The 21,310-nt window shown below is 44.5% G+C and overlaps 2 protein-coding genes and 1 long non-coding RNA gene across 4 annotated transcripts in view; 1 reads left to right on the top strand and 2 right to left on the bottom strand.

Annotated features, from left to right (window-relative positions):
* The window catches only part of b4galt3 (UDP-Gal:betaGlcNAc beta 1,4- galactosyltransferase, polypeptide 3), a 9,972-nt gene extending 7,126 nt beyond the window's left edge, over positions 1-2,846 (bottom strand). The window contains exons 1-4 of the mRNA XM_030422756.1: positions 2,505-2,846; positions 1,840-1,933; positions 1,230-1,755; positions 904-1,139 (exon numbers count right to left, since the gene is read on the bottom strand). Of these exons, the coding sequence (XP_030278616.1) occupies positions 904-1,139; positions 1,230-1,512 (519 nt within the window). The 5' untranslated portion in view covers positions 1,513-1,755; positions 1,840-1,933; positions 2,505-2,846. The remainder of the gene's footprint in view (positions 1-903; positions 1,140-1,229; positions 1,756-1,839; positions 1,934-2,504) is intronic.
* Positions 2,101-5,438, top strand: LOC115584886 (uncharacterized). Its single transcript, XR_003984623.1, has 2 exons — positions 2,101-2,333; positions 2,478-5,438. It is a non-coding gene; the product is annotated as an uncharacterized LOC115584886 (long non-coding RNA).
* bgnb (biglycan b) lies at positions 4,848-21,310 on the bottom strand. 2 transcript variants are annotated; one of them, XM_030422758.1, is made up of 8 exons: positions 21,168-21,310; positions 13,527-13,785; positions 9,133-9,245; positions 8,274-8,487; positions 8,024-8,134; positions 7,267-7,360; positions 6,396-6,534; positions 4,848-6,317 (listed from the first exon to the last, which is right to left on the bottom strand). In XM_030422758.1, exons 2-8 carry the CDS (start codon positions 13,777-13,779, stop codon positions 6,120-6,122), a joined length of 1,122 nt encoding a protein of 373 aa, XP_030278618.1. In that variant the 5' UTR covers positions 13,780-13,785; positions 21,168-21,310; the 3' UTR covers positions 4,848-6,119. The 2 variants fall into 2 exon arrangements, with proteins under 2 accessions (XP_030278618.1, XP_030278617.1); XM_030422757.1 differs by having other exon boundaries at positions 20,988-21,306.

Here is a 21,310-nt window from a genome sequence, read left to right as displayed (position 1 = left end):
GCATTGACATGAGGCCTGCTCTGGTTGTTGGATGAAATGCACTCTCCCACAAAATCATCTTGATATTTGCTTTGGGGACAATGAAATGGCTGGCTAGCTAATCTTTTTGATAAAAAATACCATCAGATTATAGTCACTGTTTGTCAACCATATGCAGCGTTATTGATTTTCGATCTTGCTTCCGTGACGTAATATTAGCTGTCTTGCTAACATCTGAGCCCAAGGCTTCTATCCACGAGTTTCACAGGGAGGTCGCTGGGGAAACAAATCTGGGTGATACTCTCTGGTGGAAGAAAGTATCTGGTAACTGACACAGTAGTTGTACTTACGAGGCTTTAGGAGTGTTACCTTAGTCGGCTAAGCAATAACATTGGTAGCAGTATTTACTAAATAGAGTCGCTAACCTAGATCTGAATGAATGAATCATTGACTAGATCACAAGTCGCTCTCTGAAACAAGGATTAGCAACCTGTTACTGCGTATAAACACTGGTTCTGGTGACAAAACACTGCTGAAGTCATGGCCATTATTAGTGGAAGGTATCCTGAGGAAAAGGAATGAGGTGGACAAGGTGAGCGGACTACTTTATCTCCCCTTTAAGTTGTATCTTAGGTTTGACTGTCCCGTGTGTGATCCTCTTATCCTTGCCTGGGAAACGGAGTCATTGCTTGTGAAACACTTATTTTGATTGCAAAATGCATGAAAGTGTAAATCAATGGTCTTATTTTTTTTTTTCTTTGGCACGTCACCACGGTATAAGCAGGATAACACCCTACAAGGTGTCAATAATCAGGAATTAATGGTCTCGCCTCCACGTCCACATTGATTCCTGATTATTGGACACCTCTTGAAGCATGATCCCTCACATGTAACACACCCGTATTTCACTCATGGTATCCTGACCTGCTGTACTATATAGATGCTGTAGTGGATCTGCTGTCTTTGCAGGAAGGGATGGAGATGGTAGAGGAGGGCACGGAGGTGGGTCTGCCGGTTCCGGTACGGCACCACTATCGCTGTGTGGTGACGGGGCTCGCAGTCTGGGGGGCGGTAGCGTCCACCTGGCATCACCAACGGATTCCTCTGTCTGATCTCCTCCATAGACAGAGGGGAGGAGAGGTGGACGGACACAGGTCCGACTGGAGGAGGGGGAAAGGAAAAAGACTGATATTGATTGTCAGGCTTTAGCACAATGCCACATCTGTTGCGTTACATAAAACAGGACGCACCCAGCAGCGGGGAGGGGATCTGGCAGTCTCTCAGCGGTGCCCCAGTGGCGGGGGGTCCGGTGCCAGAGTTGCGAGGCGGAGGAGGCGGCACTCCCAGATGACTGAGGTTGGTGTAGACATCGTGAGGTCGGGAGTAATCAAACTCCGGCTCCGTGGTGTGCACCAGGACGGACACCAGGCCTCTGAAGCCCCCGAGGGAGAAGTAGAGCACAAAGGCAAACTGGAAGCCCACAAGCAGGGCTAGCGTGCACGGGGAGTCCAGAGAGCGGCCACAGCACGCCATAATAAAGTGAAAATTGAGCAAAAATTCGACAAGGGGGAAAAAAGGATGGAGGGATGGGAGGAGAGCTGGATGAGGAGGGTGGAGGAAGAGGTGGGAAATGAGCAAGGGGAGGCAGAAGGAGAGGAGGGGATGGAGGCAGCGCTGAGGGCAGGCTCAGGCGTGCAGGAGGCGGGCGTCCATCTGCAGGAACAGGTAGCAGTGGCGGTGAAGATCAGACGGCACTGCCATCACCTCCTGACCTCACTGGGAAGCAAGAAGGAAAATATACATTTGGTCAATTACACTCATTGCTTCTTGTTATCGTGCATCACGTCAGTCTGGATGTACCTGGATTTGCACAGGTCTGACTAAAACCTCTTCAGGGCCAGGAGGGGCTCGCTCCACATCTCTCCTCCTCTTCCTCCTTTCATCATCAAGCCCTCTGCCATTTAAAAAAAAAAAAAAAAAAAGAGGAGATGTGAATGAGAAGGAGGGAGCACAGCAGCAAAACACATCCGCACTCAGCGTTATCCCACCGTCAGCTGAAAATAAGCTGGGGGGATGACAGGCTGCTACAAACGAATGTCATGTTTGCTTCTTTATTTAGAAGGGCTTATTTTCAGCTGTGACATTTTCCATGGGGCGTGCATGGGAGATAGGCTGATGCCTGCAGCTCCATTAATCCCAGCACCAGTCAGCCTCGGTCCAAACAGTTACACGTTAAAGGAACTAAATTAAACCCTGTGCAGCTGGATAACATCACTAGGAAACTAGGATTCGTGGCTGTTAACACGACAAAGCAGGAAACAGCGCCATGGTTATCAGGGTAGCCTTCAGTTCAGGTGATTAGCCTATCAGCATTCATCGTTGGGCCTGTGCAGCCAATGGTAGCATGCATTATTTACGTTTATTCGACAGGACGCTGCAGGATTTTCTCCTCCGTTCCCCAAAGGCTGCTTATAAATCCGACGATGTTTTAATTCTAGGCTGCACGGGAGCTCTTGCCGACTCACCAGCACATCCCCCCGCGACGTTTCAAATCCAGCCCCCGGCTTTCCTCTCGCAAATCGACGGGGCCGCCAGCCACCGAGAAGGAGAAGATGGAGCGACGGATACCGTTTTCTCTCCCTGATGCTGATCGCTGGTCCTCCTTCTCCACCGCCTCCTCCTCCTCCTCCTTCTCCTCCTCCTCCTCCTAATCTCTCATCCGAGGCGAAATCTCCCCGTGGCTGCTTAGAGAGCGCTGCAAACGCGTTCACACGCAAGAGCATCGCCGCATATCGGTCCAGTGTCAACACAGGCGAGTGCGCTCTGCCTCATCGCTGCTGTCTCACCGTGTCATTGGACCAGATGGAGCCGGGGCGCACGGCGGTGACGCGTCCGGCGGCATATTTGAAAAAACTGTGAATTTTTTTGTTGTTGTTATGTTTTTGCCACCTATGGATGATGACTGATAAAAACATCAATGTTCGAGCATTTAAAATAATGATTTCATTGATCTTTATTGATCCTAACTTATGTTGTTTTATCTGCCTTGTCTGGTTTGATTTTCTTCTTGTTAATCACTTAGTAACTTTGTGAGGTAAAGTGCTGTATTGGCCTAAATGAAGTTTTTTTGACCTTTTGTATGGCTTTATTGATAGGATGGCTTCGGAGATGACAGGAAACGGAAAATTGACACGCAGCAAAGGGCCCCAGATCGGGACTGGAACCCGCAACCGCTGCAGCGAGGATAAAGCCAAGTACATGGGACGCCTGCTCCAGCAACTGAGCAAATCAGGGCCCAAATAAACTGTATTTTCATTCCAATTTTTACCAAACTAGCTCGATAAGTAAGCTGAATAAATGCCATCATAATAATAATGATACATATGCAGCCTGTACTATATAATGTGACTCCACATTGTCTATATTCTTTTGGTCTGCATTCTGTCATATTTGTTAACACTTCTTCCCAATCATCATTGATAAGTACTAAGTTTACAGTTAATCAGTTAACAGCTATTTGTTATGGAATGCTTCATAAACATTTAATTAAGCAAGGGATGTTTTTAAGATACTGTGTAATGAAACATTATCTGGACGTTGCAATGTTGATTCTGAAGGTGTTATTTTAAGGTTAAAAAAAAATGACTCGATGTTACTTTAAATTAACAATAAATTAAAAAAGTGTATTTTTCCAGTATTTTGAATGCTTGGGAGTGAGTGCTCATCATTACTGATGTAGAAGACTTCTGTGAAAGCACCAGACTCAGGAAATCTGGGAAAGAGCCTCAAATTGTAGGACTGAATCCCACAGAAGAGAACAAAAGACTCTCACAATACAGAAGGAATGTGACCAAAAATTGTGGTGCGACCAGTCGGTAACATGTGTAGTAGCTAAAAATAATTCTCAGACACAAACACAAAAAAACTTGAAAATCACAGAGCATAAATTAAACACTTTTCATCCTTTTTCATCTGAAGAAGACTGTTGTTTGAAGGAGTAAACATGATCTTTTCTGAACCATAACCAAGTGCGTTCTTTTCCTAAACCAAACCAAATCATCAGCACATCATTGTCCCGACATAGAATAGAAAATGGAACCTTAAGAATCGTAAATTTACACCATAAAGAAATTTGTATTGCCAACATTTATTGTGGCGAATGGGTTGGCTGCTTAAGTATGTGTACAGGTAACTAATGTGACTATTCTGAATTTATTTTCCATTTAAAGGCTTCAGATGTAATATTCTTATTGCGACTTTGAGATGTTATGTTATGTTAAAATGTAAAATGGCTCAATTGTGTAATCCCAGTCTCTTGATTAACACCTTTTTAAAGCGGATATCTCCACTGTAGCTGCTAAGATAAAAGTTTTACAACACACCCGTCTGAAGTCGGTGCACAAGCTCGATGTGGAGGTTGTGAATAATGTCTTTTCAAATCAGATCTAGGGGCTTCCCGCGACTTGGATTATGCTGGACGAGCTGCACGGGTCAATTTCCTCTTATTTTCGCTCTCTTCCCCCATCTACTTCAGTTGTTCAGGACAATGCTGCAGCGCTGTTTTGCCGTGAAGCTCCAGAAAGGTTGTGTGGACTACAAAACGTCCTCTGACTTTCCATGGTCATGTGTGTGAGTAGATAATGACTGAATTTTCTTTTTTTTTTTTAGGTGAACTTATCCTTTAAGCATGGGTGCAAATTACAAATGGTTATTGTTGCTACTCCGAATTTGTAAGACATCTTAAGGAGCTGATGACATCCTGTCCACATCACCTCCCAAACCCTTAGTTCCCGCCATTCCATTCTGATGTGATCGTATTGCACATTGTACATTATTAAGTGTGGACTCAAACTTTCTCTACACAAAAGTGATATTTCTCCTTTATTATTCACACAGCATCCAACCCAGGGGCCTCAGTTGTTCTCTGGCTTTATGCGGCAGGCTAAAAATGTCTTTATTCACATGCAGCAGTATAGCTCGTCAGATTACAGGACAGGAAACAGAACAGAGACAGAAATACTTATGGCCAGAGTGGTTCCACGTAGGTCTACCAACCTAAACACAACCCTGAAGCAGATAAAGCATAACAGAAAAAAAAACTGTGCAAAACAATGCATTAACACTACTATTGTTTGTAGCACTATGTAAACACACTGCCTTCATTGTCTCAAAGCAAAGCGGATGTGTGTTTCTCTCTAACTGGGGCAAACCCCCACTACAGTGTCCCCTCAAGGAATACTGTATTAAAGTATCATACAGACAGCATAATATTAGTAAAGGCACAGAATAGACTCCTTACGCAGGCAGGCTCGTGGTTCAGTTACCTCAGATCGGTTAGACGAAAATGTTTAGCACTGGCGGAGGGAATTTTTAAAAATGTACTTATTGCCGTGATATGTACAAGAATGTTTTTCAATTGGTTAACCTGAATTAAAGTTTCTACTCTTTGTGCACTTTTTCTGTGACTGTAAATGTTTAGGTTTTTTTTTTTTTTAAAATAGCCCCAAATCTGTGACTACTTGTTTATGAATACAGTACAATTTAATCACAGACATGAGGGCCGAATGGCTTCGCATCAGTGAAACAGGACGATGTGATATATTCTTCCCAAATCAGCACACGCAGAAAGTCACACAGAGCACCTTTTATGAATATTTAAAAAAAAAAAAAAAAACTATAATGCATTGCTTTTCTATTTTTTAACTTGTAATCTTAAAAAAATGTTAATAAAAAGAAAAATGACTTCTATCACAATAAGTACAAAACATGGAATGAAATGCTTCACAAGTTTTCATTTTTCATCAATTAAGGCCGTGGGGGGAAAACATTCTTCTCAGAGGGTCTCCTCTGTTTCATCCTTTTCTGATGGCAAAAACCTTCGAAACCTTGAATTAAAAAAATGCGAAAAAAAACTTTGCTCTCCACTCCCTTCAAGTTATGTGTTTGGATTTTTCCACTTCTCTTTCAAAAAACTTGCTAGTTCTCATCTCTCAGAAAACAACAATAACAATAGTAATTATAATAATAATCATCTCAGATATGAACTCCCCCTCCCTCTGTTTCTCAGGTTTCTTTCATTATTTAAATTATCTGCTCCTCCTCCACCCCCTTCCCCTCTCTGTCTCCGCCTCTCAGCATCTTTACTTCTTGTAGTTGCCAAACTGAATGGCCAGCCGGTCGCTGACGCAGCGGAACGTGGCGGGCTGAACCTCCCAGTAGTTGACAGGGTTAGCAAACAGGCTGATGCCGTTATAGAAGGCCCTCTTCATCCCGAATCCGCGAGGGCAGAAGTCATCCACTCCCACCTGGTCGATGTTGTTGGAATGAAGGTATACGACCTAAAAAACAGAGAAGGGGACATAGAAGGTTGAGTCGAGCATCATGTGAAACAAAATCAGTGCATGTGACACACTCACCTGGAGGTATTTCATATCAGGGAGGCCTCTGGGGACGCGAGTGAGGCGGTTGTTCTCCAGATGCAGCTCTCTCAGTCTGGGGAGGTAGGACAGGCTGCCGTTCTCTATGTTACGGATATGGTTATAGCCAAGGCCCAGCCTGGAAAAAGTGAGACGAGGGGGAGAAATGTGAAATCGGGAGAAATTAGGGCACTGCAAGGTACATTTAGCCTAACTGTTTGACGAGTGTAAGCATGAGTAGCTGCAAATTCCCTGATAAATATCAGTGCAAGAGGGAGGTGAGCCAAGTGAGAATAAGGGCCACATCAGCCATATACTCCTGTGACCAGAAAAAAAAACCCAATTAAAGTTGCTGAGTTTTAGAGATACTGACATTCTCTTGAAATACAATGGAAATAGATGGCACCCAAGATTATCCACAGACCTTGTTTTGAAACTGCTCACAAATAGGTCCGTTGGTTATTTTGTGTAACAGGCTCATGATTTCAGGAAAGAGACATGGCTGTTGAGTTTTGCAAATGTATATTTTGGCAAATCTAGTTCTATTTTATATTGCAGGGAAGGCAGAAATCTCTAAATCCAATACCTCCAAAACGATAGATATGATAGTATTTCTAATATGGGGCTGAAATGTCCCTTTTAGGTATCTGTTGAGAAACGGCTATTTCGACTTGAGTGGGAATCCCTCATAAGCATAAACTGGCTAAAACCAGTTACCCAGCCACTTTTTAGTGGCATGTCAATGTAGTTCATATTATTACCCCTGAGGGGCACTGCCGGCTGGGCATGTATCTCTCAAGGATACAGGTATGCAAGCAAATCCCACAGAGAGGAGGGAATCGGGAGTGTGATGCTGAAGGGCGACAGATACCTGTACAGGTTTTTGTAGCGGCTCAGGTCCTCCAGTTCCACAGCCTGGATCTCGTTGTGGTCCAGGTGAAGCTCATGGAGGCTCTCTGGGAGATCTGAAAGACAAGACACCAAACTTGTAAGGCTTTACTTTACTGGGGGGTTTGGTTTTGTTCTTTCATACCACATTGACATTTTCACAACAGAGGATCTTAAAGGAGTAGTTTTACATTTTGTGACATGCACTATTGATACCACTCTTATGACTGTCATTTAAATGAAGCTCCAACCGGCAACTGATTGACACAGCTAGCCAAGTTCTGTCCTTAGGTTTAAACAAAAAACCCCTTCAAGAACCTCTAAAACACAAGACTGAACACATTTTATCTTTTTGGTTAATGCATACAAAAATCAAAGTGTAAAAATGAGAATTTGTGGTCACTATGCAGTTGCCAGGCAACCAGCGAAGACACCATTGTGAGGATTAAACAAATGGGATATAACATGTGAATGTATTTTAGAGGTTCTGGTCTGTGTTTTGTTTTCCCCTTTGGACAGAGACAGGCCACCTGTTTCCTTTCCTTTCCAACATTTGTGGAAAGCTTTTGCTGGCTTCATCTTCATCAACCATTCAGATGTCACAGTAGTATCAGCCTTTTCGAAGCTGATCTAATAAGTGTATTTCCCAAAATGCTGAACTACTGCCTTAAAGATAGCCTCAAACTGTGTTATGTCTGTATGAATGTTTAAACATGTGAGTCAAACAGATGAGCTGTTACCTTTTGGCACCCCAGTCAGTTTGGCCTCCGATATACGCAGGAAATTTAGTTTCAGTCCCTTGAAGGCTCCGGGCTCAAACCCACTGTTTTGGATGGGGTTTGCGCCCATTTCTGCGAGATGAGGAGAATATTTGTGGCGTGAAATAAAAATACGGTCTCTTTAATCTTCAGAGTCCAATGCCAATGTCAGACAGTGGCGGGAACCCCCGAATATAACCTAAATTTGTTAAAGTCATCAGAAAATTCTGACCTATGCAGTTCATGTTGCTCAGTCCTGAGAAGGCTCCAGCTGCCACCTTCTTGATGCGGTTCTCGTGGATCCTCATCTCAACCAGGGAAGCTGGCAGGTTCTTGGGGATGGTGGTCAGGAAATTCTTGGAGAAGTAGAGCTTCTGCATGTGCTTCAGAGGCACGAAAGCTCTGGGGTGGACTTTGGAAATATGGTTATTCCTTAGAGACAGACCCTGTAAAAAAAAAAAACAGTAATAATGGAGAGGCGAGATTCAACAGCCACTTTATTTGATTTGTGTGAAAACATCACCCAGACAGGCGGAAAATAAAAAGAAGGAAGTCTCAATTAATTCTCAGAGTGTGCAAGAGTCTGTGTTTGCATCCTGTGTCTCTGCTGAATGTGTGAACAGCAGTCCATCATCCAACAGACTGTCTCTCCACCTGCGCTGGCTGGGAGATGGAGACAGATGTAGGCTGAGGTAAACAGACCTTAATAGAGATGTTATTGTGTAATGTCATGTCTGGAGTTTTCTACGCTGCCAGACTTAATATTGCTCTTGGTCGGCGCTCTTAAAAGCAGGTCAGGAGTGAGCAAAGCCTTTCTACTCAGACAGGCAAGGATGTGGGCTCGGATACTCCCATTTGGCCTCGGGCTCCAGCTTTAATACAATTAAAGCTCTCAGAGCAAAAAGCGGCGGAGGGTGAAAAAAGAGAGGAAATGAACCTCTAAATCTCAGAGGAGACGGAGGGTCATAGCGACATTTCACACCACTGAAGCCAACAGAAGCTGAGCAGAGTCGATTACACATCCTTGAGAGGTGCTGATCTAATGCTGAGAGAGACATTAAGAGCGTGGGCCGACTGTGTGCGTCTCTTACGTATAAGTTAGTGAGGCCGGCGAAGTCGTTCTCTTTGAGCTCAGTGATGCGGTTGTTCTGCAGGTCCAGGAACTTGGTGTCCCGAGGAATATTCTTTGGCACCTCGGTCAGACCTGAGGACAAGACCAGTAAAAACACAGAGGGGGGAATCACACTCCATTAAATGGATGACTTTGAACCAACACCCCAAAAACCAGTTTGTTTTCAATGGGCAAGCTCTTAGGATGTCTTAGTCAGACATAGACCTTGGAAAATAAATAGTCACTGTGTGATTTAAAACCTCTTCAGGCCTAAAAATTCACTCAATCACACCCACACAATCGCAAATGAGCACTTTGGGCCACCTCAACTATTATTTTAATGAGAGGTGGACACAGACACAATCATGGAGGTCATGCAGAGACGTCATAACATTACTGGTTTGTCATTGACAACGACACACACACACACACTCTCACACACACACACACACACACACACACACACTCTCTCTCTCTCTCTCTCTCTCTCTCTCTCTCAAACACACACAAACGCGTGTTCCCCTCACACCAGATGGGGACAGCAGATGTTTTCCATCTGGTTTCCATTTGACAGAAGTCAAAAAGGATGTGACTTAAATCAAAAAATCACACATCAAATAAAAGTGAGGGCACAGCCCTGACACGTACAACGTGAGAAAATACACAAGCTGTCTGTGTTAACGTGTAAGCGATGCAGCTGTCATGCCATGCAGGCATGAACTTGTCTTAATTTCAGCGTCTTCATGACACACACGATACGCTAACACCATCAGTGACAGGTTCACCAAAAGCTGTTATGATTACTGCTGTGGATGAGTGTTGATGACCAAGCAACACATTAAATAGGGCAAGAAGAGGGTGCAACAAGTGATGGAAGAAGAGATCAAATTGTATTCTTCATTAAAATGTTGGATACCACAGTGTAGGAAGCTAAGGAGTACAGCCTTTGCACACCTGTGGTTGGACAGGTGCGTAGGAGAAGACCAAGGGGCCGACAAAATCAGGAAAAAGTCCTGCACACTGTTCACTTCACTTGCAATTAAGTTTAATGACAACGTGACAGTACTCAGACCTTCATCAGGTTGTTTGATGGTTATGAGAGAACCTGATGAAGGTCTGAGTACCGAAATGTTGTCATTAAACTTAATTGCAAATGAAGGGGAACAGTGTGCAGGAGTTTGCTCCTGACTTTGTTAATACCACACTGTAGAAATACACTTTTACTCAAGTAAAAGTATTTCAAGCTCGAGCATAAAAAGGTAAAAGTACTCAGTATACACAAATGACAATTTAAAAAAAAATATGTATTATATGTCAGGTTGTATTGGCCATTGATATAATAATATTATAATACTTAATACTTATAATACTTAATTTGGAAAGTAACTAGCAACTGATGTTGTAAAAATACATGCAGTGGTTAAAAAAAAAACTAGGTAACATTTAGGTAACTTTATGAAAACCATCATTAATAAATAGTAAATTTATAGTTAAATACACTTCATTGTTTTTTCCTGTATACAAAAAATGAATTGCTTTATACAAAAAAGCAAATCACAAGAGCACCCTGTGCTTATTGTAGATGCCATTAGACAGTTAGCTCAGTAAGCCGTGCAGCTAGCAGTTCGGACTGGGAGCAGCAAGGGAGTGTTGACCAGGCCCACAGGATGAGCGCCAGGCTTGGAAGCCAGTTTTCTTAGTGGCCAAGTGATGTAATGACATCGTCACGTGGTGCGCTGCATCCTAAGAAGACTTTTTCCCGTAAGCTAACATTGTGAAAGAGGCATCTGGAAACGATGGATACATTTTTTTTAAGTGTCACAGCCCTTGAGAACTGACTCGTTTCACTACCATAATATGAGCCATTCGGGCCAGGAACATCGGTCGGTTGGGCGGAAGTCAGTCGGGTGCACGCTCTGTGGGCCGCACAATTACCGAAGCTATGCAGAAGAGCCCCAGCCAGAAGTCCAGCGTTTTCGGCTTGATGTGAAACTGAGCAAGGCCGTGTCCAGTAGTAAAAGGTCCATGACCATGACCGGCCAGGGCTAGCTTGTTAGCATGCTGTCTTCGGTAGATATTTCTGGAGCAAGCGGTTATTTCTTCACATTGTATTGATCAATTTGATTCAGCTTAAAATGCTGTCAAATAAAATTCTTACATTTGGCTCATTTAATAAATAGCTTAAAATCATCAAATTGCTTGTGACCAGCGAAATAACTATCAACTAATGTTGCAGTGATAAACTATACATTTAACATTTGATGTCTGAAGTATCAGAAAATACTCAAATGAACTCGGAATACCGTACTAAGTTAGTTTCCGCCACTGGTTGCATCAATTGGTCAGCATTAGGAAATACACCTGCATGATTCCACAAAGGGATGTCTCTGGAAAAATGACTCAGCACACGCGCAAATACAGCAACCAGTGCTCATTAACAAGACCACATCACAGAGCCACGTGGACGGGTGTATCAGATGTGGTCGGCGGCGCAGACAGCCCACTGTAAGCGAATCCCAACCAGGCCCGACCTCATCTGGACCACGACCATGATGCAACCAGACTCGCTGGTGAGAGAGCGCCAGCTGTCCCACTGGGATCCAGTTTGCCACCAACCACATCTGACCCACAGGACTCTACCCAGAGCTGTCCATCTAGAGTTAAGTTTAGATATATGGCTTTGGTTGTACTGCGCCACACCCTCCTTGTGTCACCACACAGGATCAAACCCTGAGCAGCTTTCTCTGACATTCTGCTCAGACCACGTCCTCGCAGTGCTGAGAGAGAAGAGGAACTTCATGGTGTAGCCTCATCCGAGAAAACGAGCCTTTTGCCTCCAGGGAGCGCAGATAAATTCATTAAAGTAGTGGATGAAAGATCGAGATTAAGTTGTAAACCAAACTCAGCCTCTGTGATTTACTTCTCTCAAATATAATAAAGCTATTACAGCTGCCGCGAGAGAAATATGACTCGACAAGTGCAGAATGTTTCCAGGCGGATTCATGTGGTAGGAAATATCCACCTTCCAGTCAACACCTGCAGCTCGCGGAAACCTTCAAATTCGTACGCCTGTGTCAGACACAATAAACAGACCTGGGAAAAAAAAAAACGTTTGCCAGCACCCTGATTAACTGAATCTCTTAACCCTCTAAAACCTCCAAACCACAGCGCATCACCCGCATCTGCCACAAATCTCAAAGCCCTTACTACAAACTGACAAAACTAGCACCCTCCTAAACCCCAGCGCCCCTGAACACAAATACCCGACATCATGCCGGGATGCACACTGAGAGGAGACAGACGCCATCGCCAAAATACATCTGCTCTAAATAAGCACTTGACATCTCAGAAATTATACGCTTCCACATTTACTCGCTGCAGAGAGAGAGACTGGGGACAGTAAATACATAGAGCTTGTAAAATGATGATTCGGCAAAACCATTATGTCTAAAGACAGACAGCCTATTAGAGTTATATAGCCGGTATAAAGTGAGGAATCTTTATATCCACAAATACGACTGCATGCAGTCTTCCTGTAAGAATAGACACAGGAAGAACAGCGTGCACTTATTATATCCACAGATGGGAAATTGTAGCGTGTGCTTATATGGAAACATGACTAAAATTGAGTCGGACTGTAAAAGCATCACGGAAATCATATTTTAAGATGGAGAAATGACTAAATATTTGTGTATCCTTTCATCTGTGTGTGTATTTTTCTCGTGGAACTCCTAACTGTGAATATCATGACATTTTTTTATTTCAAAACCTCTTCGAGTGTACTCATAGACACAACTTTTATGTCTCTCATCATCCTTTCCTTTTAACCCTCTCCTCCGTCTTTAAAACCCCTTTAAACCCAACCCTCCACCCTCCCCTCCTCCTGCTTTGTTTCCTTTAAACATCCCGTCTACATCCCAAAAAACAACATGAAACAGCTCTTAAGGACAGTAAGGAAAATTGTAAACTTTTCATCTCCTCCCATCAAAGTTTTCGCCCTGTTTTTATGTCGACTACTGTCTTTCTCTGTCTTATTCTGTCTCCCTCCTCCTGTCCCAGTCTTTTTCTCCTTTTTCTGCTCACACCATCTCTCTCTTCCTCTCCCACTCAGTATCTACACACAAAGTCTGGAACACAAAATCCCTCAAAGACATGCCTTCCCTTGTCAAAATACACAAGCATTATCTCCAAGGAAGAAATTCCTCCCTTATATAATACACCAAAGGGGGGCTTTAGTCTCTGAAGCTAGGATAGTCATGCAAGGCTGGAGGTGGTCTTGCTCACCCACACACACAAACACACACACACACACTTTGAAATGATGACCAAGCATCTCAGACATGCATCTCTGTTGTTTCACACACTCTCACTGACCGAGGTCAGAGCACTGGACGACCCGGAGCTGACAGTGGCAGCCGAAGGGGCACATGGGTATGTCAGGGGGGAGGATCTCCTCTACGGCCGAGCCTTCTTCCTCGTCCCTCATCATCGTCATCATGCTGTCCATGCTGTCCATGCTGTCCATGGCGAAATCCCAGAAGCCTCTCTGCTCGAAGGGCAGGGCCGAGGAGGGGGAGAGCAGCCGGACCACGCACAGCAGCAGCAGGACGGAGCAATGTGGCAGCATCTTTAACTAAGACACACGAGGAAACACAAAGAGGAAGCACAGCAGCGTCAGTTTTTATTGTACATCAATATATACACTCTGCAGGCAGTTTATAGGTTATAAAAACCCAGAGGTGAAGCAGCCCTACACTAAACAAAATTAGAACGGCACTCAGCAGAGCGCATACCTCCGCTAAGGCCCTACAGTCCCATTTAATTCAATCAAGCCTAATCTAATCTCAACCTCGGTAGCCCTGTTCATTTTCAACCACCCATTACTGCTTAAACCATAATTTAAGCACACCACTAGACTCTGCATCGAATTGTCCTGACTTGATACTAGCCAGATGAAAAGCACCTGATGCAGATCCACGTATTATCACTCTCTGAGAAATAAGCAAAAATGTCAAAAACGCCCTGTGACCTCGCCATGTTAAAGAAAATTCCTGGATCCGTCCCTTTATCTGGATCCATACCAAAAGTTAGAAATCAGTCACATCTAGAGCGAAGAGACGGTAATGTGTTTTGTTCGATGGTCGGGCATCCAAGAAGGACATTTTACTGTGTTTTTTGGGGGGCAAGCAATCCACCAGTGCCCACACCTACTGTATATCAGTTGATACTTGTGATTTAAACAGTTGTACATTTGTCATTATAGTTTTGAATACAAAAAAATAAATGCAGTTTTAAGAGCTGTATTGTCGTATTGTGCTTACGTGGCACACATTCCTGAATCAAGCTGCGTTTATTCCAAATATCCACAGACTGATGGTTGCACAAAAAAAAAAGCCCTGGCACCATCTTAATCCAGCATAGTAGTACTGTTTGGTTTCAGGGGCAAATAACGATGCTGCCATGTATAGTCTGCTGAATGCACCGGCAACTTGTGGGCGATAGTGGGTGTGCCAGTGACGGGCCGTCACCCGGAGCCCAATAACAAACCATTGCGCAGGTTAATCCAACCATGTGCACGAGGGCATTAAATTAATAGCTACAGGTGATGGTCAGAGATAAGTGGACACTGAATTATTATGAAATGGTCTGCTTGTCCTTAATTACAAAGGCCCAGTGTTTACACCACACCTCACAGGGCAGACCAGGAGCTGCAGGCTGGTGAGGAGAAATGCACTCATTCCCCCCGGGGAAACTTGCCAGGAAGTCGACTCTGGGAATGAAAGTCACTTAAACCACACTGACGAAGTGCCACTGTCTGCTTGCTGCACACCAAGTCCGTTCCCTGGAGGGCAAGTCTCCTCTCACCGGCCAATCAGATACAGTCTGCAGGACATCACCTCAGCGATGGAAAACTTTATTCCTGCAGCCGGGCGGTCAGACAAAGCCGCCATTCATTTTGAGGGGAAACAGGGTGTGCAAGTGTGTCCGTGTGCATGGACATGTGTGTGAGCGTCATGTCATGAAACACAGACTCCATGATGTCATGGCTGCAAACACACACACACACACACACACTGCAAATTGAGGTCACCAGACATGCGAGCACACGTGTGTTTGTTTGCTTCCTTTATGTCCCGTCTGCACTGACCTAACTAACACTTCAGCAGCCGGCCCCTCCCGCTCAACCGAAAATCTAATTCCTAGTAAAACAAATTATTACCAGGCCAATTGATCCTTAGACAAGGAAGCCGTGACCTCTAACCTGAAGCTTATCCTGTGAAGTGAAGCCCAGTCCTTCACTGGGCCCTTGGGCGACCTAAAACCCGATAATCTCTAACCCCGTCGTGTTAATTCTTCCTCTGATCCCCGGCTCCGTAATCCTACAGCTGCGAAGTCTCGATGCCAGTGGTTAGCATGCAAGTTGACTTTCCAGGGAAGTTTTAGGGATCCTGTCGCAACATGATCTAATTTTCTTTGGAAGCAGGATGCAAAGTTTGCTTGTCAGCATTATTGGGACCCAAGTGATGGATGAAATGAAAGAGAAGAGGCTGGGAGAGGGAGGAATAACAGCAGTGGAGAGGAGTGAAAAAGCAATTAAGGGCATTTCCACCGAAATTTCTTTGAGTGAAACTTTGGACAGAGTTCTTGGCAGCGCTTGTACAAACGTGTCAGAACTTTCAACATCCCTGAACCTGAAAACAGTATTTTGTCTCAATCCCATTCTTCTTAATGTGAAACCATTTAAACACTCACTTGACGGTTGTCCTGCCTGTTTGACCTAATGTCCTGGACTACTTTTAGCAGCACTGACTGTTCACTTTTTTTTTTTAAAGGCTTAAAAAGGGAGGCTGCAAAGATAAAAGCTTGTGAGTTTGGTTCTGAGGGCTTTTTTAATGTTGGGGGGGAAATGCTTCTCATTCCACACTTCATGAAAAAAAAAAAAGAAAACGCTCTCTAAGCTGATACTGATCTTTTGAATTATAAAAGTAGAGCCGCAACAAAAACACCCCGCGAAGAAGAATGTGGTCAGAGTACACACATCGAGGCATGTGGGTTGATGATTTTACAACACATCAATTCAACGCTTGCTTGGCTTCTCGTAACCTCAAAGGCGAGCTAGATCTTCGGGGGGCTGTTCATTAGAAAAAAAGGATTTTTATGCGGTTTAAGCTTATGCAATCCGCTGCAACCGTGAAGTGTTTCAGCTAAATTCAAGAGAATAAAAGTATTATTTCGCCAGATTAAAATCAGTGAAACAAAGAGCCTGTGCTTGATATGGACCTGGTCTGGAAGCATGAATAACTGGCCCCTGTAGTCTGCTCTGTACAATAAAAATAGCTGCCAAATTATACCATTTTGCAGCAAAAGAAAAAAACACCACTGGCCTTGGCTGGGCCAGAAGAATGCAGCCAAAAGGACACAACGAGGGCATATATAGTCAGCATCACACAATGACACGCAGCACTCAAAAGAGCAGGGATATGCACAGAAGACACCCTCAGACGCCTGCAGTTTCTGCACTTGTGCCTTACAACATTATGGAACATATAAGAGCGGCGGTGTATATACCATAAATCTAAAGATAAGGCACCCATGCTCTCATCCGTCGAGCCATTTCTCATCCGTCCAACCAGTGATTTGTAGGGACGTGGTAGTGGATGGAGATTTGCAAGCAGAGGCGTTGGGGATGATAGACGAGAAGGGAAAAAAAGGGGAGACCGGAACAAGAACAGTCTATCATCATGACGTGTAAGTCCACTATAAACACAACATGACGTTAAGACTAAACTACATCCCACAATCACGCAGCCTCTCTGGCTGTAATAACCACTTTTATCTGGCCCTGAGTGTGTGTGTGTGTGTGTGTGTGTGTGTGTGTATGTGTGTGTGTGTGTGTGTGTGTGTGTGTGTGTGTGTGTGTGCACATATGAATCCCTCTCCTCTCCCTGCAGTTATGCCGCGAGCCGTCAAACATCCGGTCTGAGAGGAAAACAAAACCCAAGGCTTCAATTTTAATTGTCATTGCCTCGGCCTCTCCCTCTCATCCAAAAGGCCAAGAGCGGTTTAATGGATGGATGGATGGGCGGCTATTCTCGTCTTGAGCACTGTGTTTGTCTCTGAGGCGCTGCGGGGTGTGAGGGGAGGGGGGGCAGACGGAAAGGAGGAAAGAAAGAAAGAAAGAAAGAAAGAAAGAAAGAAAGAAAGAAAGAGAGAAAGACAGAAGGAGTAGGCGTCGTGTACCGGCGGACGAGGCGAGAAGGATGCGTGAGAGTTTGCAGCTGCGTTGTGTGGCTGTGAATATGTGGACACCTGTGTAGAAGTGCATCCTTTTTTTTTCTTTTTTTTTTGTCTGGAGCTAGTTTATACATCTCTTAGTTCAAACAGACAGATATCATAATACTGCAGCGCCTGACGTCAGCTGCGATCCAGGAATCGTCACACAGCATCAGTGTCTGACCCCATTAACGTTCCTGAAAATGGGACCAAATCCCTGCAGCCATTTTTTTTTGTTTTTTTTTTAAAGTCTTGCAAGATTCTTTCCCCAGAAGAGTGGCAGCTGTTCTGGCAGCAGGCCGACGTCCACGGCTGTTTATATGAGACGCGCAACAATTACGTTTGACTTTAATGCTCAGGTGTCTGCATACTTTTGGCCATTTTTTCTGCAGCAACGATTACTTTCCTTCGATCAGGAACAAAGAAGAGAGGAAAGAGGAGGAAATTCCCCGTCCGTGTGGAACGTGTGTCAGCTCATCCCTAGTGTGTGAATCTCTCTCTCTTCACACGCACACAATCACGCACACACACACACACACACACACACACACACAGGCATAACTAACAGTGGTTGAAGCTGTTACAACAGGCACCAGAAGACAGACGCTTTTACCAAGATATGAATTCCAGTGGTTTACTACAGGATTTAAAAGGTGAAAACAGGCTTAAGGAGGGAGAAAAGAGCAACTGAGCAAGAAGACATGAGGCAGGGTTCAGGGGTGGATTATTGTCTACCGATAACAAAACGCTGAGTTGTCCCCGAAAGCACCATCTGCTGAGCGATCCACCCCTTTGCGAGCGCATCAGCTGTTTGAGTTTCCCACACTCGGTGTCTGAGATTAGCTTTACATTTCCTATACGCACAATCCATCAAGTGGCGGGCACATGTCAGCCATCACATCCACCGCAATTACTCTGATGTCGAGTTCCCACATAGCGGCCTTTTCGCCCTCGTCAACCTAAACAAACATATATTTAAGCTATATGCTCGCCGTGGTGCCAAGAATAATCATCTTCTCGGAGTGTTTGGTCTCCTGTGACCGCAGCGATAACTCCCACCCACCCGTGCACACAAGCTCCGTTTTTTTTTTCTTCTCTTGGCTCATATGAGTTGCTTCCAGCTTTTCCCACACAGAGAAAGTTTTTAATTTCCGTGACTGTAAAATCATGAAATTATACCGTCACACACAAACTCCTTTCATCACCACACGTTTTTATGTGTTCCTGTCTGCCTCTTAAGCAGACGCTGAACCCTCTGACACCGGCATGAAACCTCAGAGCTGGGGATCCGTGCACCCTCACACTACAGTCACATCTTAACATTGCATCCACATTTAGGGGCACTCCTTCGATTGTGTCTGCAGTCATGTGAGCAGAGTTAAGGTGGGGCAGGGAGCTTACCAAAGGTGCCAGCTGGCGCCGCAACCCTGGTGTACTGGCTTCCGCCACGTCAACACTCAGTGTCGATTAACTTCACATGGTAGCTCGAAGTGATGGCAGTGCTGACGGAGCACGAAATATCTGACACGGCTCAGCGCTGTGTTGGAGACAATGAATCTAATTTGGAAGGGCGTTGCTCCGAGATATTCGTTTGTTGGAGTAAAAGTTTGGGTTTTTTTTCCTCCCCCTCCAAAAACCATCATGGTATTCTGAGCAGGAGCCAAGCTGCAATTAACTGACACCTCAAAAAAATCACAAATGGAAAACCCACACAAATGTTTGCTTGTGGGCAAAACACACACTCACACGTGTACGCACAACAATGGTATGTAAACCATACATTTTGTGTCTCAAAACTGAAGTCCACCTCCAAAATGATGTGGTCATTTGGTTGGCCTCACCTCATTTCCTTATGCCCTGTCTCCTTCCCTCCACACACAGACAGACAGGTACACACACACACAGACACACACACACACACACACACACACACACAACCCAATTTCATGTACTTTTCAGACAGTACAAGTTAGTGCTAGGCGGGTCCGGTAGGAGCGTTTTCGGGTGGAGTTAACTGCCCCAGCGGCTGTAATTTGGTGACTGCTATCCCTAAAAAAAGGAACTGTTTGGCAGCTTCTCTGCAGCCGCCAAGCTTGGATGTGGTGGCAAGCTGCTCGACGCTGCAGAGACGAGGCCTAGCGAGAGAGAAACGGAGAGAAAAAAGCAATGCGGGACAACAGAGAAGGGCAGAATCAGAGACAATTGACCTGAGGGTCCGTGTGCCTGTGGGCAGATGAGCCTCAATCAAAGAATGTGGAGTATTCCACTGCTCAGAAGTGGGCTATGAATAGAGACTGTAAACAATGGCTGCTTTTTCAAATACCAAAAGGGAACAATCAGCAGATTTGACAGTGAAAACATGGAAAATGAAACATTTCCAGAGCTTTTTTGAGTCGAACCCTGTCTTTTATTAAAAATTGCAAGAACATTTAACCACTGATTTGGACTCAAACCTGAACTCTGCCAGGGGAAATACAAAGCCACAGGGGAGGTTAGAACAAATTGTGATCCACACAGCGCTGACACAGACAGGTGGATGGACAGACAGACGGTGCAAAGTGGTCGACCCACAGGTTGGCTCATTGGCAGGAAGGAAACAGACGGATTTGGAGCATCGGCTTGTCCGACCATTGACTCCACAGATGCTTTCTTTAAAGGTGAATCGGTTAAACACACTGACAGCTGAGAATTACTGGAGATGCACACAGATGGGGGGGGGGGTAGTTCCTCCCATAAAAACTATATGTTTGTCTGCATCACATCATGTGACAGAACCAAATGCAGCGATGAAAGGTGCAGTAATCATCCCACCGAATACACTTCCTCAGGCAACAGCTCTCTCAGCACTCAATCTGGGCACCGTGTGTGTGCAGAGGCTTGGATTTGAGGGCAGCAGAGGTTTCTGTGTACCAGAGGAGGTGTCCCTTGATTGGTACGTTTTCACTATAATTATTCTCCCTAAATGATGCTGCAGGGACTCTTCAGAGAGCCGCTGCACATGCCCTGCCGCATTAAGGGCACAGAGGTGCATTAATTAGAGAATAAAGTGAGTGGAAAGAAAAGTTTCAGCCTAATTCTCATCTCATCCAGTAATGACAGCGTCCAGCCGGCAGCGTTCAGAGACTCGTTGCGCCATCTAGCGTGAGACCGGAGTGAGAGCCGATGGAGAGGCTGCAACATCAGATGCGCCAGAGGATGAGACGGGTCGCATTAAATAGGTCACGTAATATCACTCTTAATAATACCCGCAACAGGAAAGAACAAGAAAAATAAGAAAAACAAGTGCGACTGCGAGGTGCAAATTCAGCGAACTAGACAACAATGGAAGAAAAAGTTAAACAAATTAAAAGTGCAATAAATATAAATAAATATAAATAAATAAATAAATGCATATCGAGATGTAGCAGAAGAGTTTTACAGCCACTTTAAACTAAAACTATTTTGACATCAAATCAATGTAAATGACAGTTTATGAGTTTGTAGACGTCTGACAATAATACTTTCTTCTTCTTCTTCTTTTTTTTTTACGAGTAAAATCAGTCCAAAGTTCATCTCCCCTACCTTATAGACAGAAATTAGATATTAATTCCAAATCCGAAAAACTGTAGCTTGAAGGGTGTTTTTTTCTCTCTCTCTCTCTCTCTGTGCGTCAGATTTTATCCCGGAGACTCTTTTTCTTTTTCTTTTTTTCTTAAACCAAAAATAAAAAAATAAAAAAGTTTAGTCTTATATTTTCATCACATTTAGAGAGTATTGCAGTATTTCCCCCGGGGTTCCTCTGACGTCCGACCGCAGCTCTCCCTCCGCCAACGTGTGCCACTGCGAATCGTGTCCGGGCACCGTGTGTGCTCGCTCCTGTCCAAACCCGAGGAAATGACTGAGAG

Source organism: Sparus aurata, chromosome 7 (assembly GCF_900880675.1).
Source record: "Sparus aurata chromosome 7, fSpaAur1.1, whole genome shotgun sequence".
In the NCBI taxonomy this organism is placed as follows: domain Eukaryota; kingdom Metazoa; phylum Chordata; class Actinopteri; order Spariformes; family Sparidae; genus Sparus; species Sparus aurata.
This window is presented reverse-complemented; position numbering and strand designations above follow the sequence as displayed.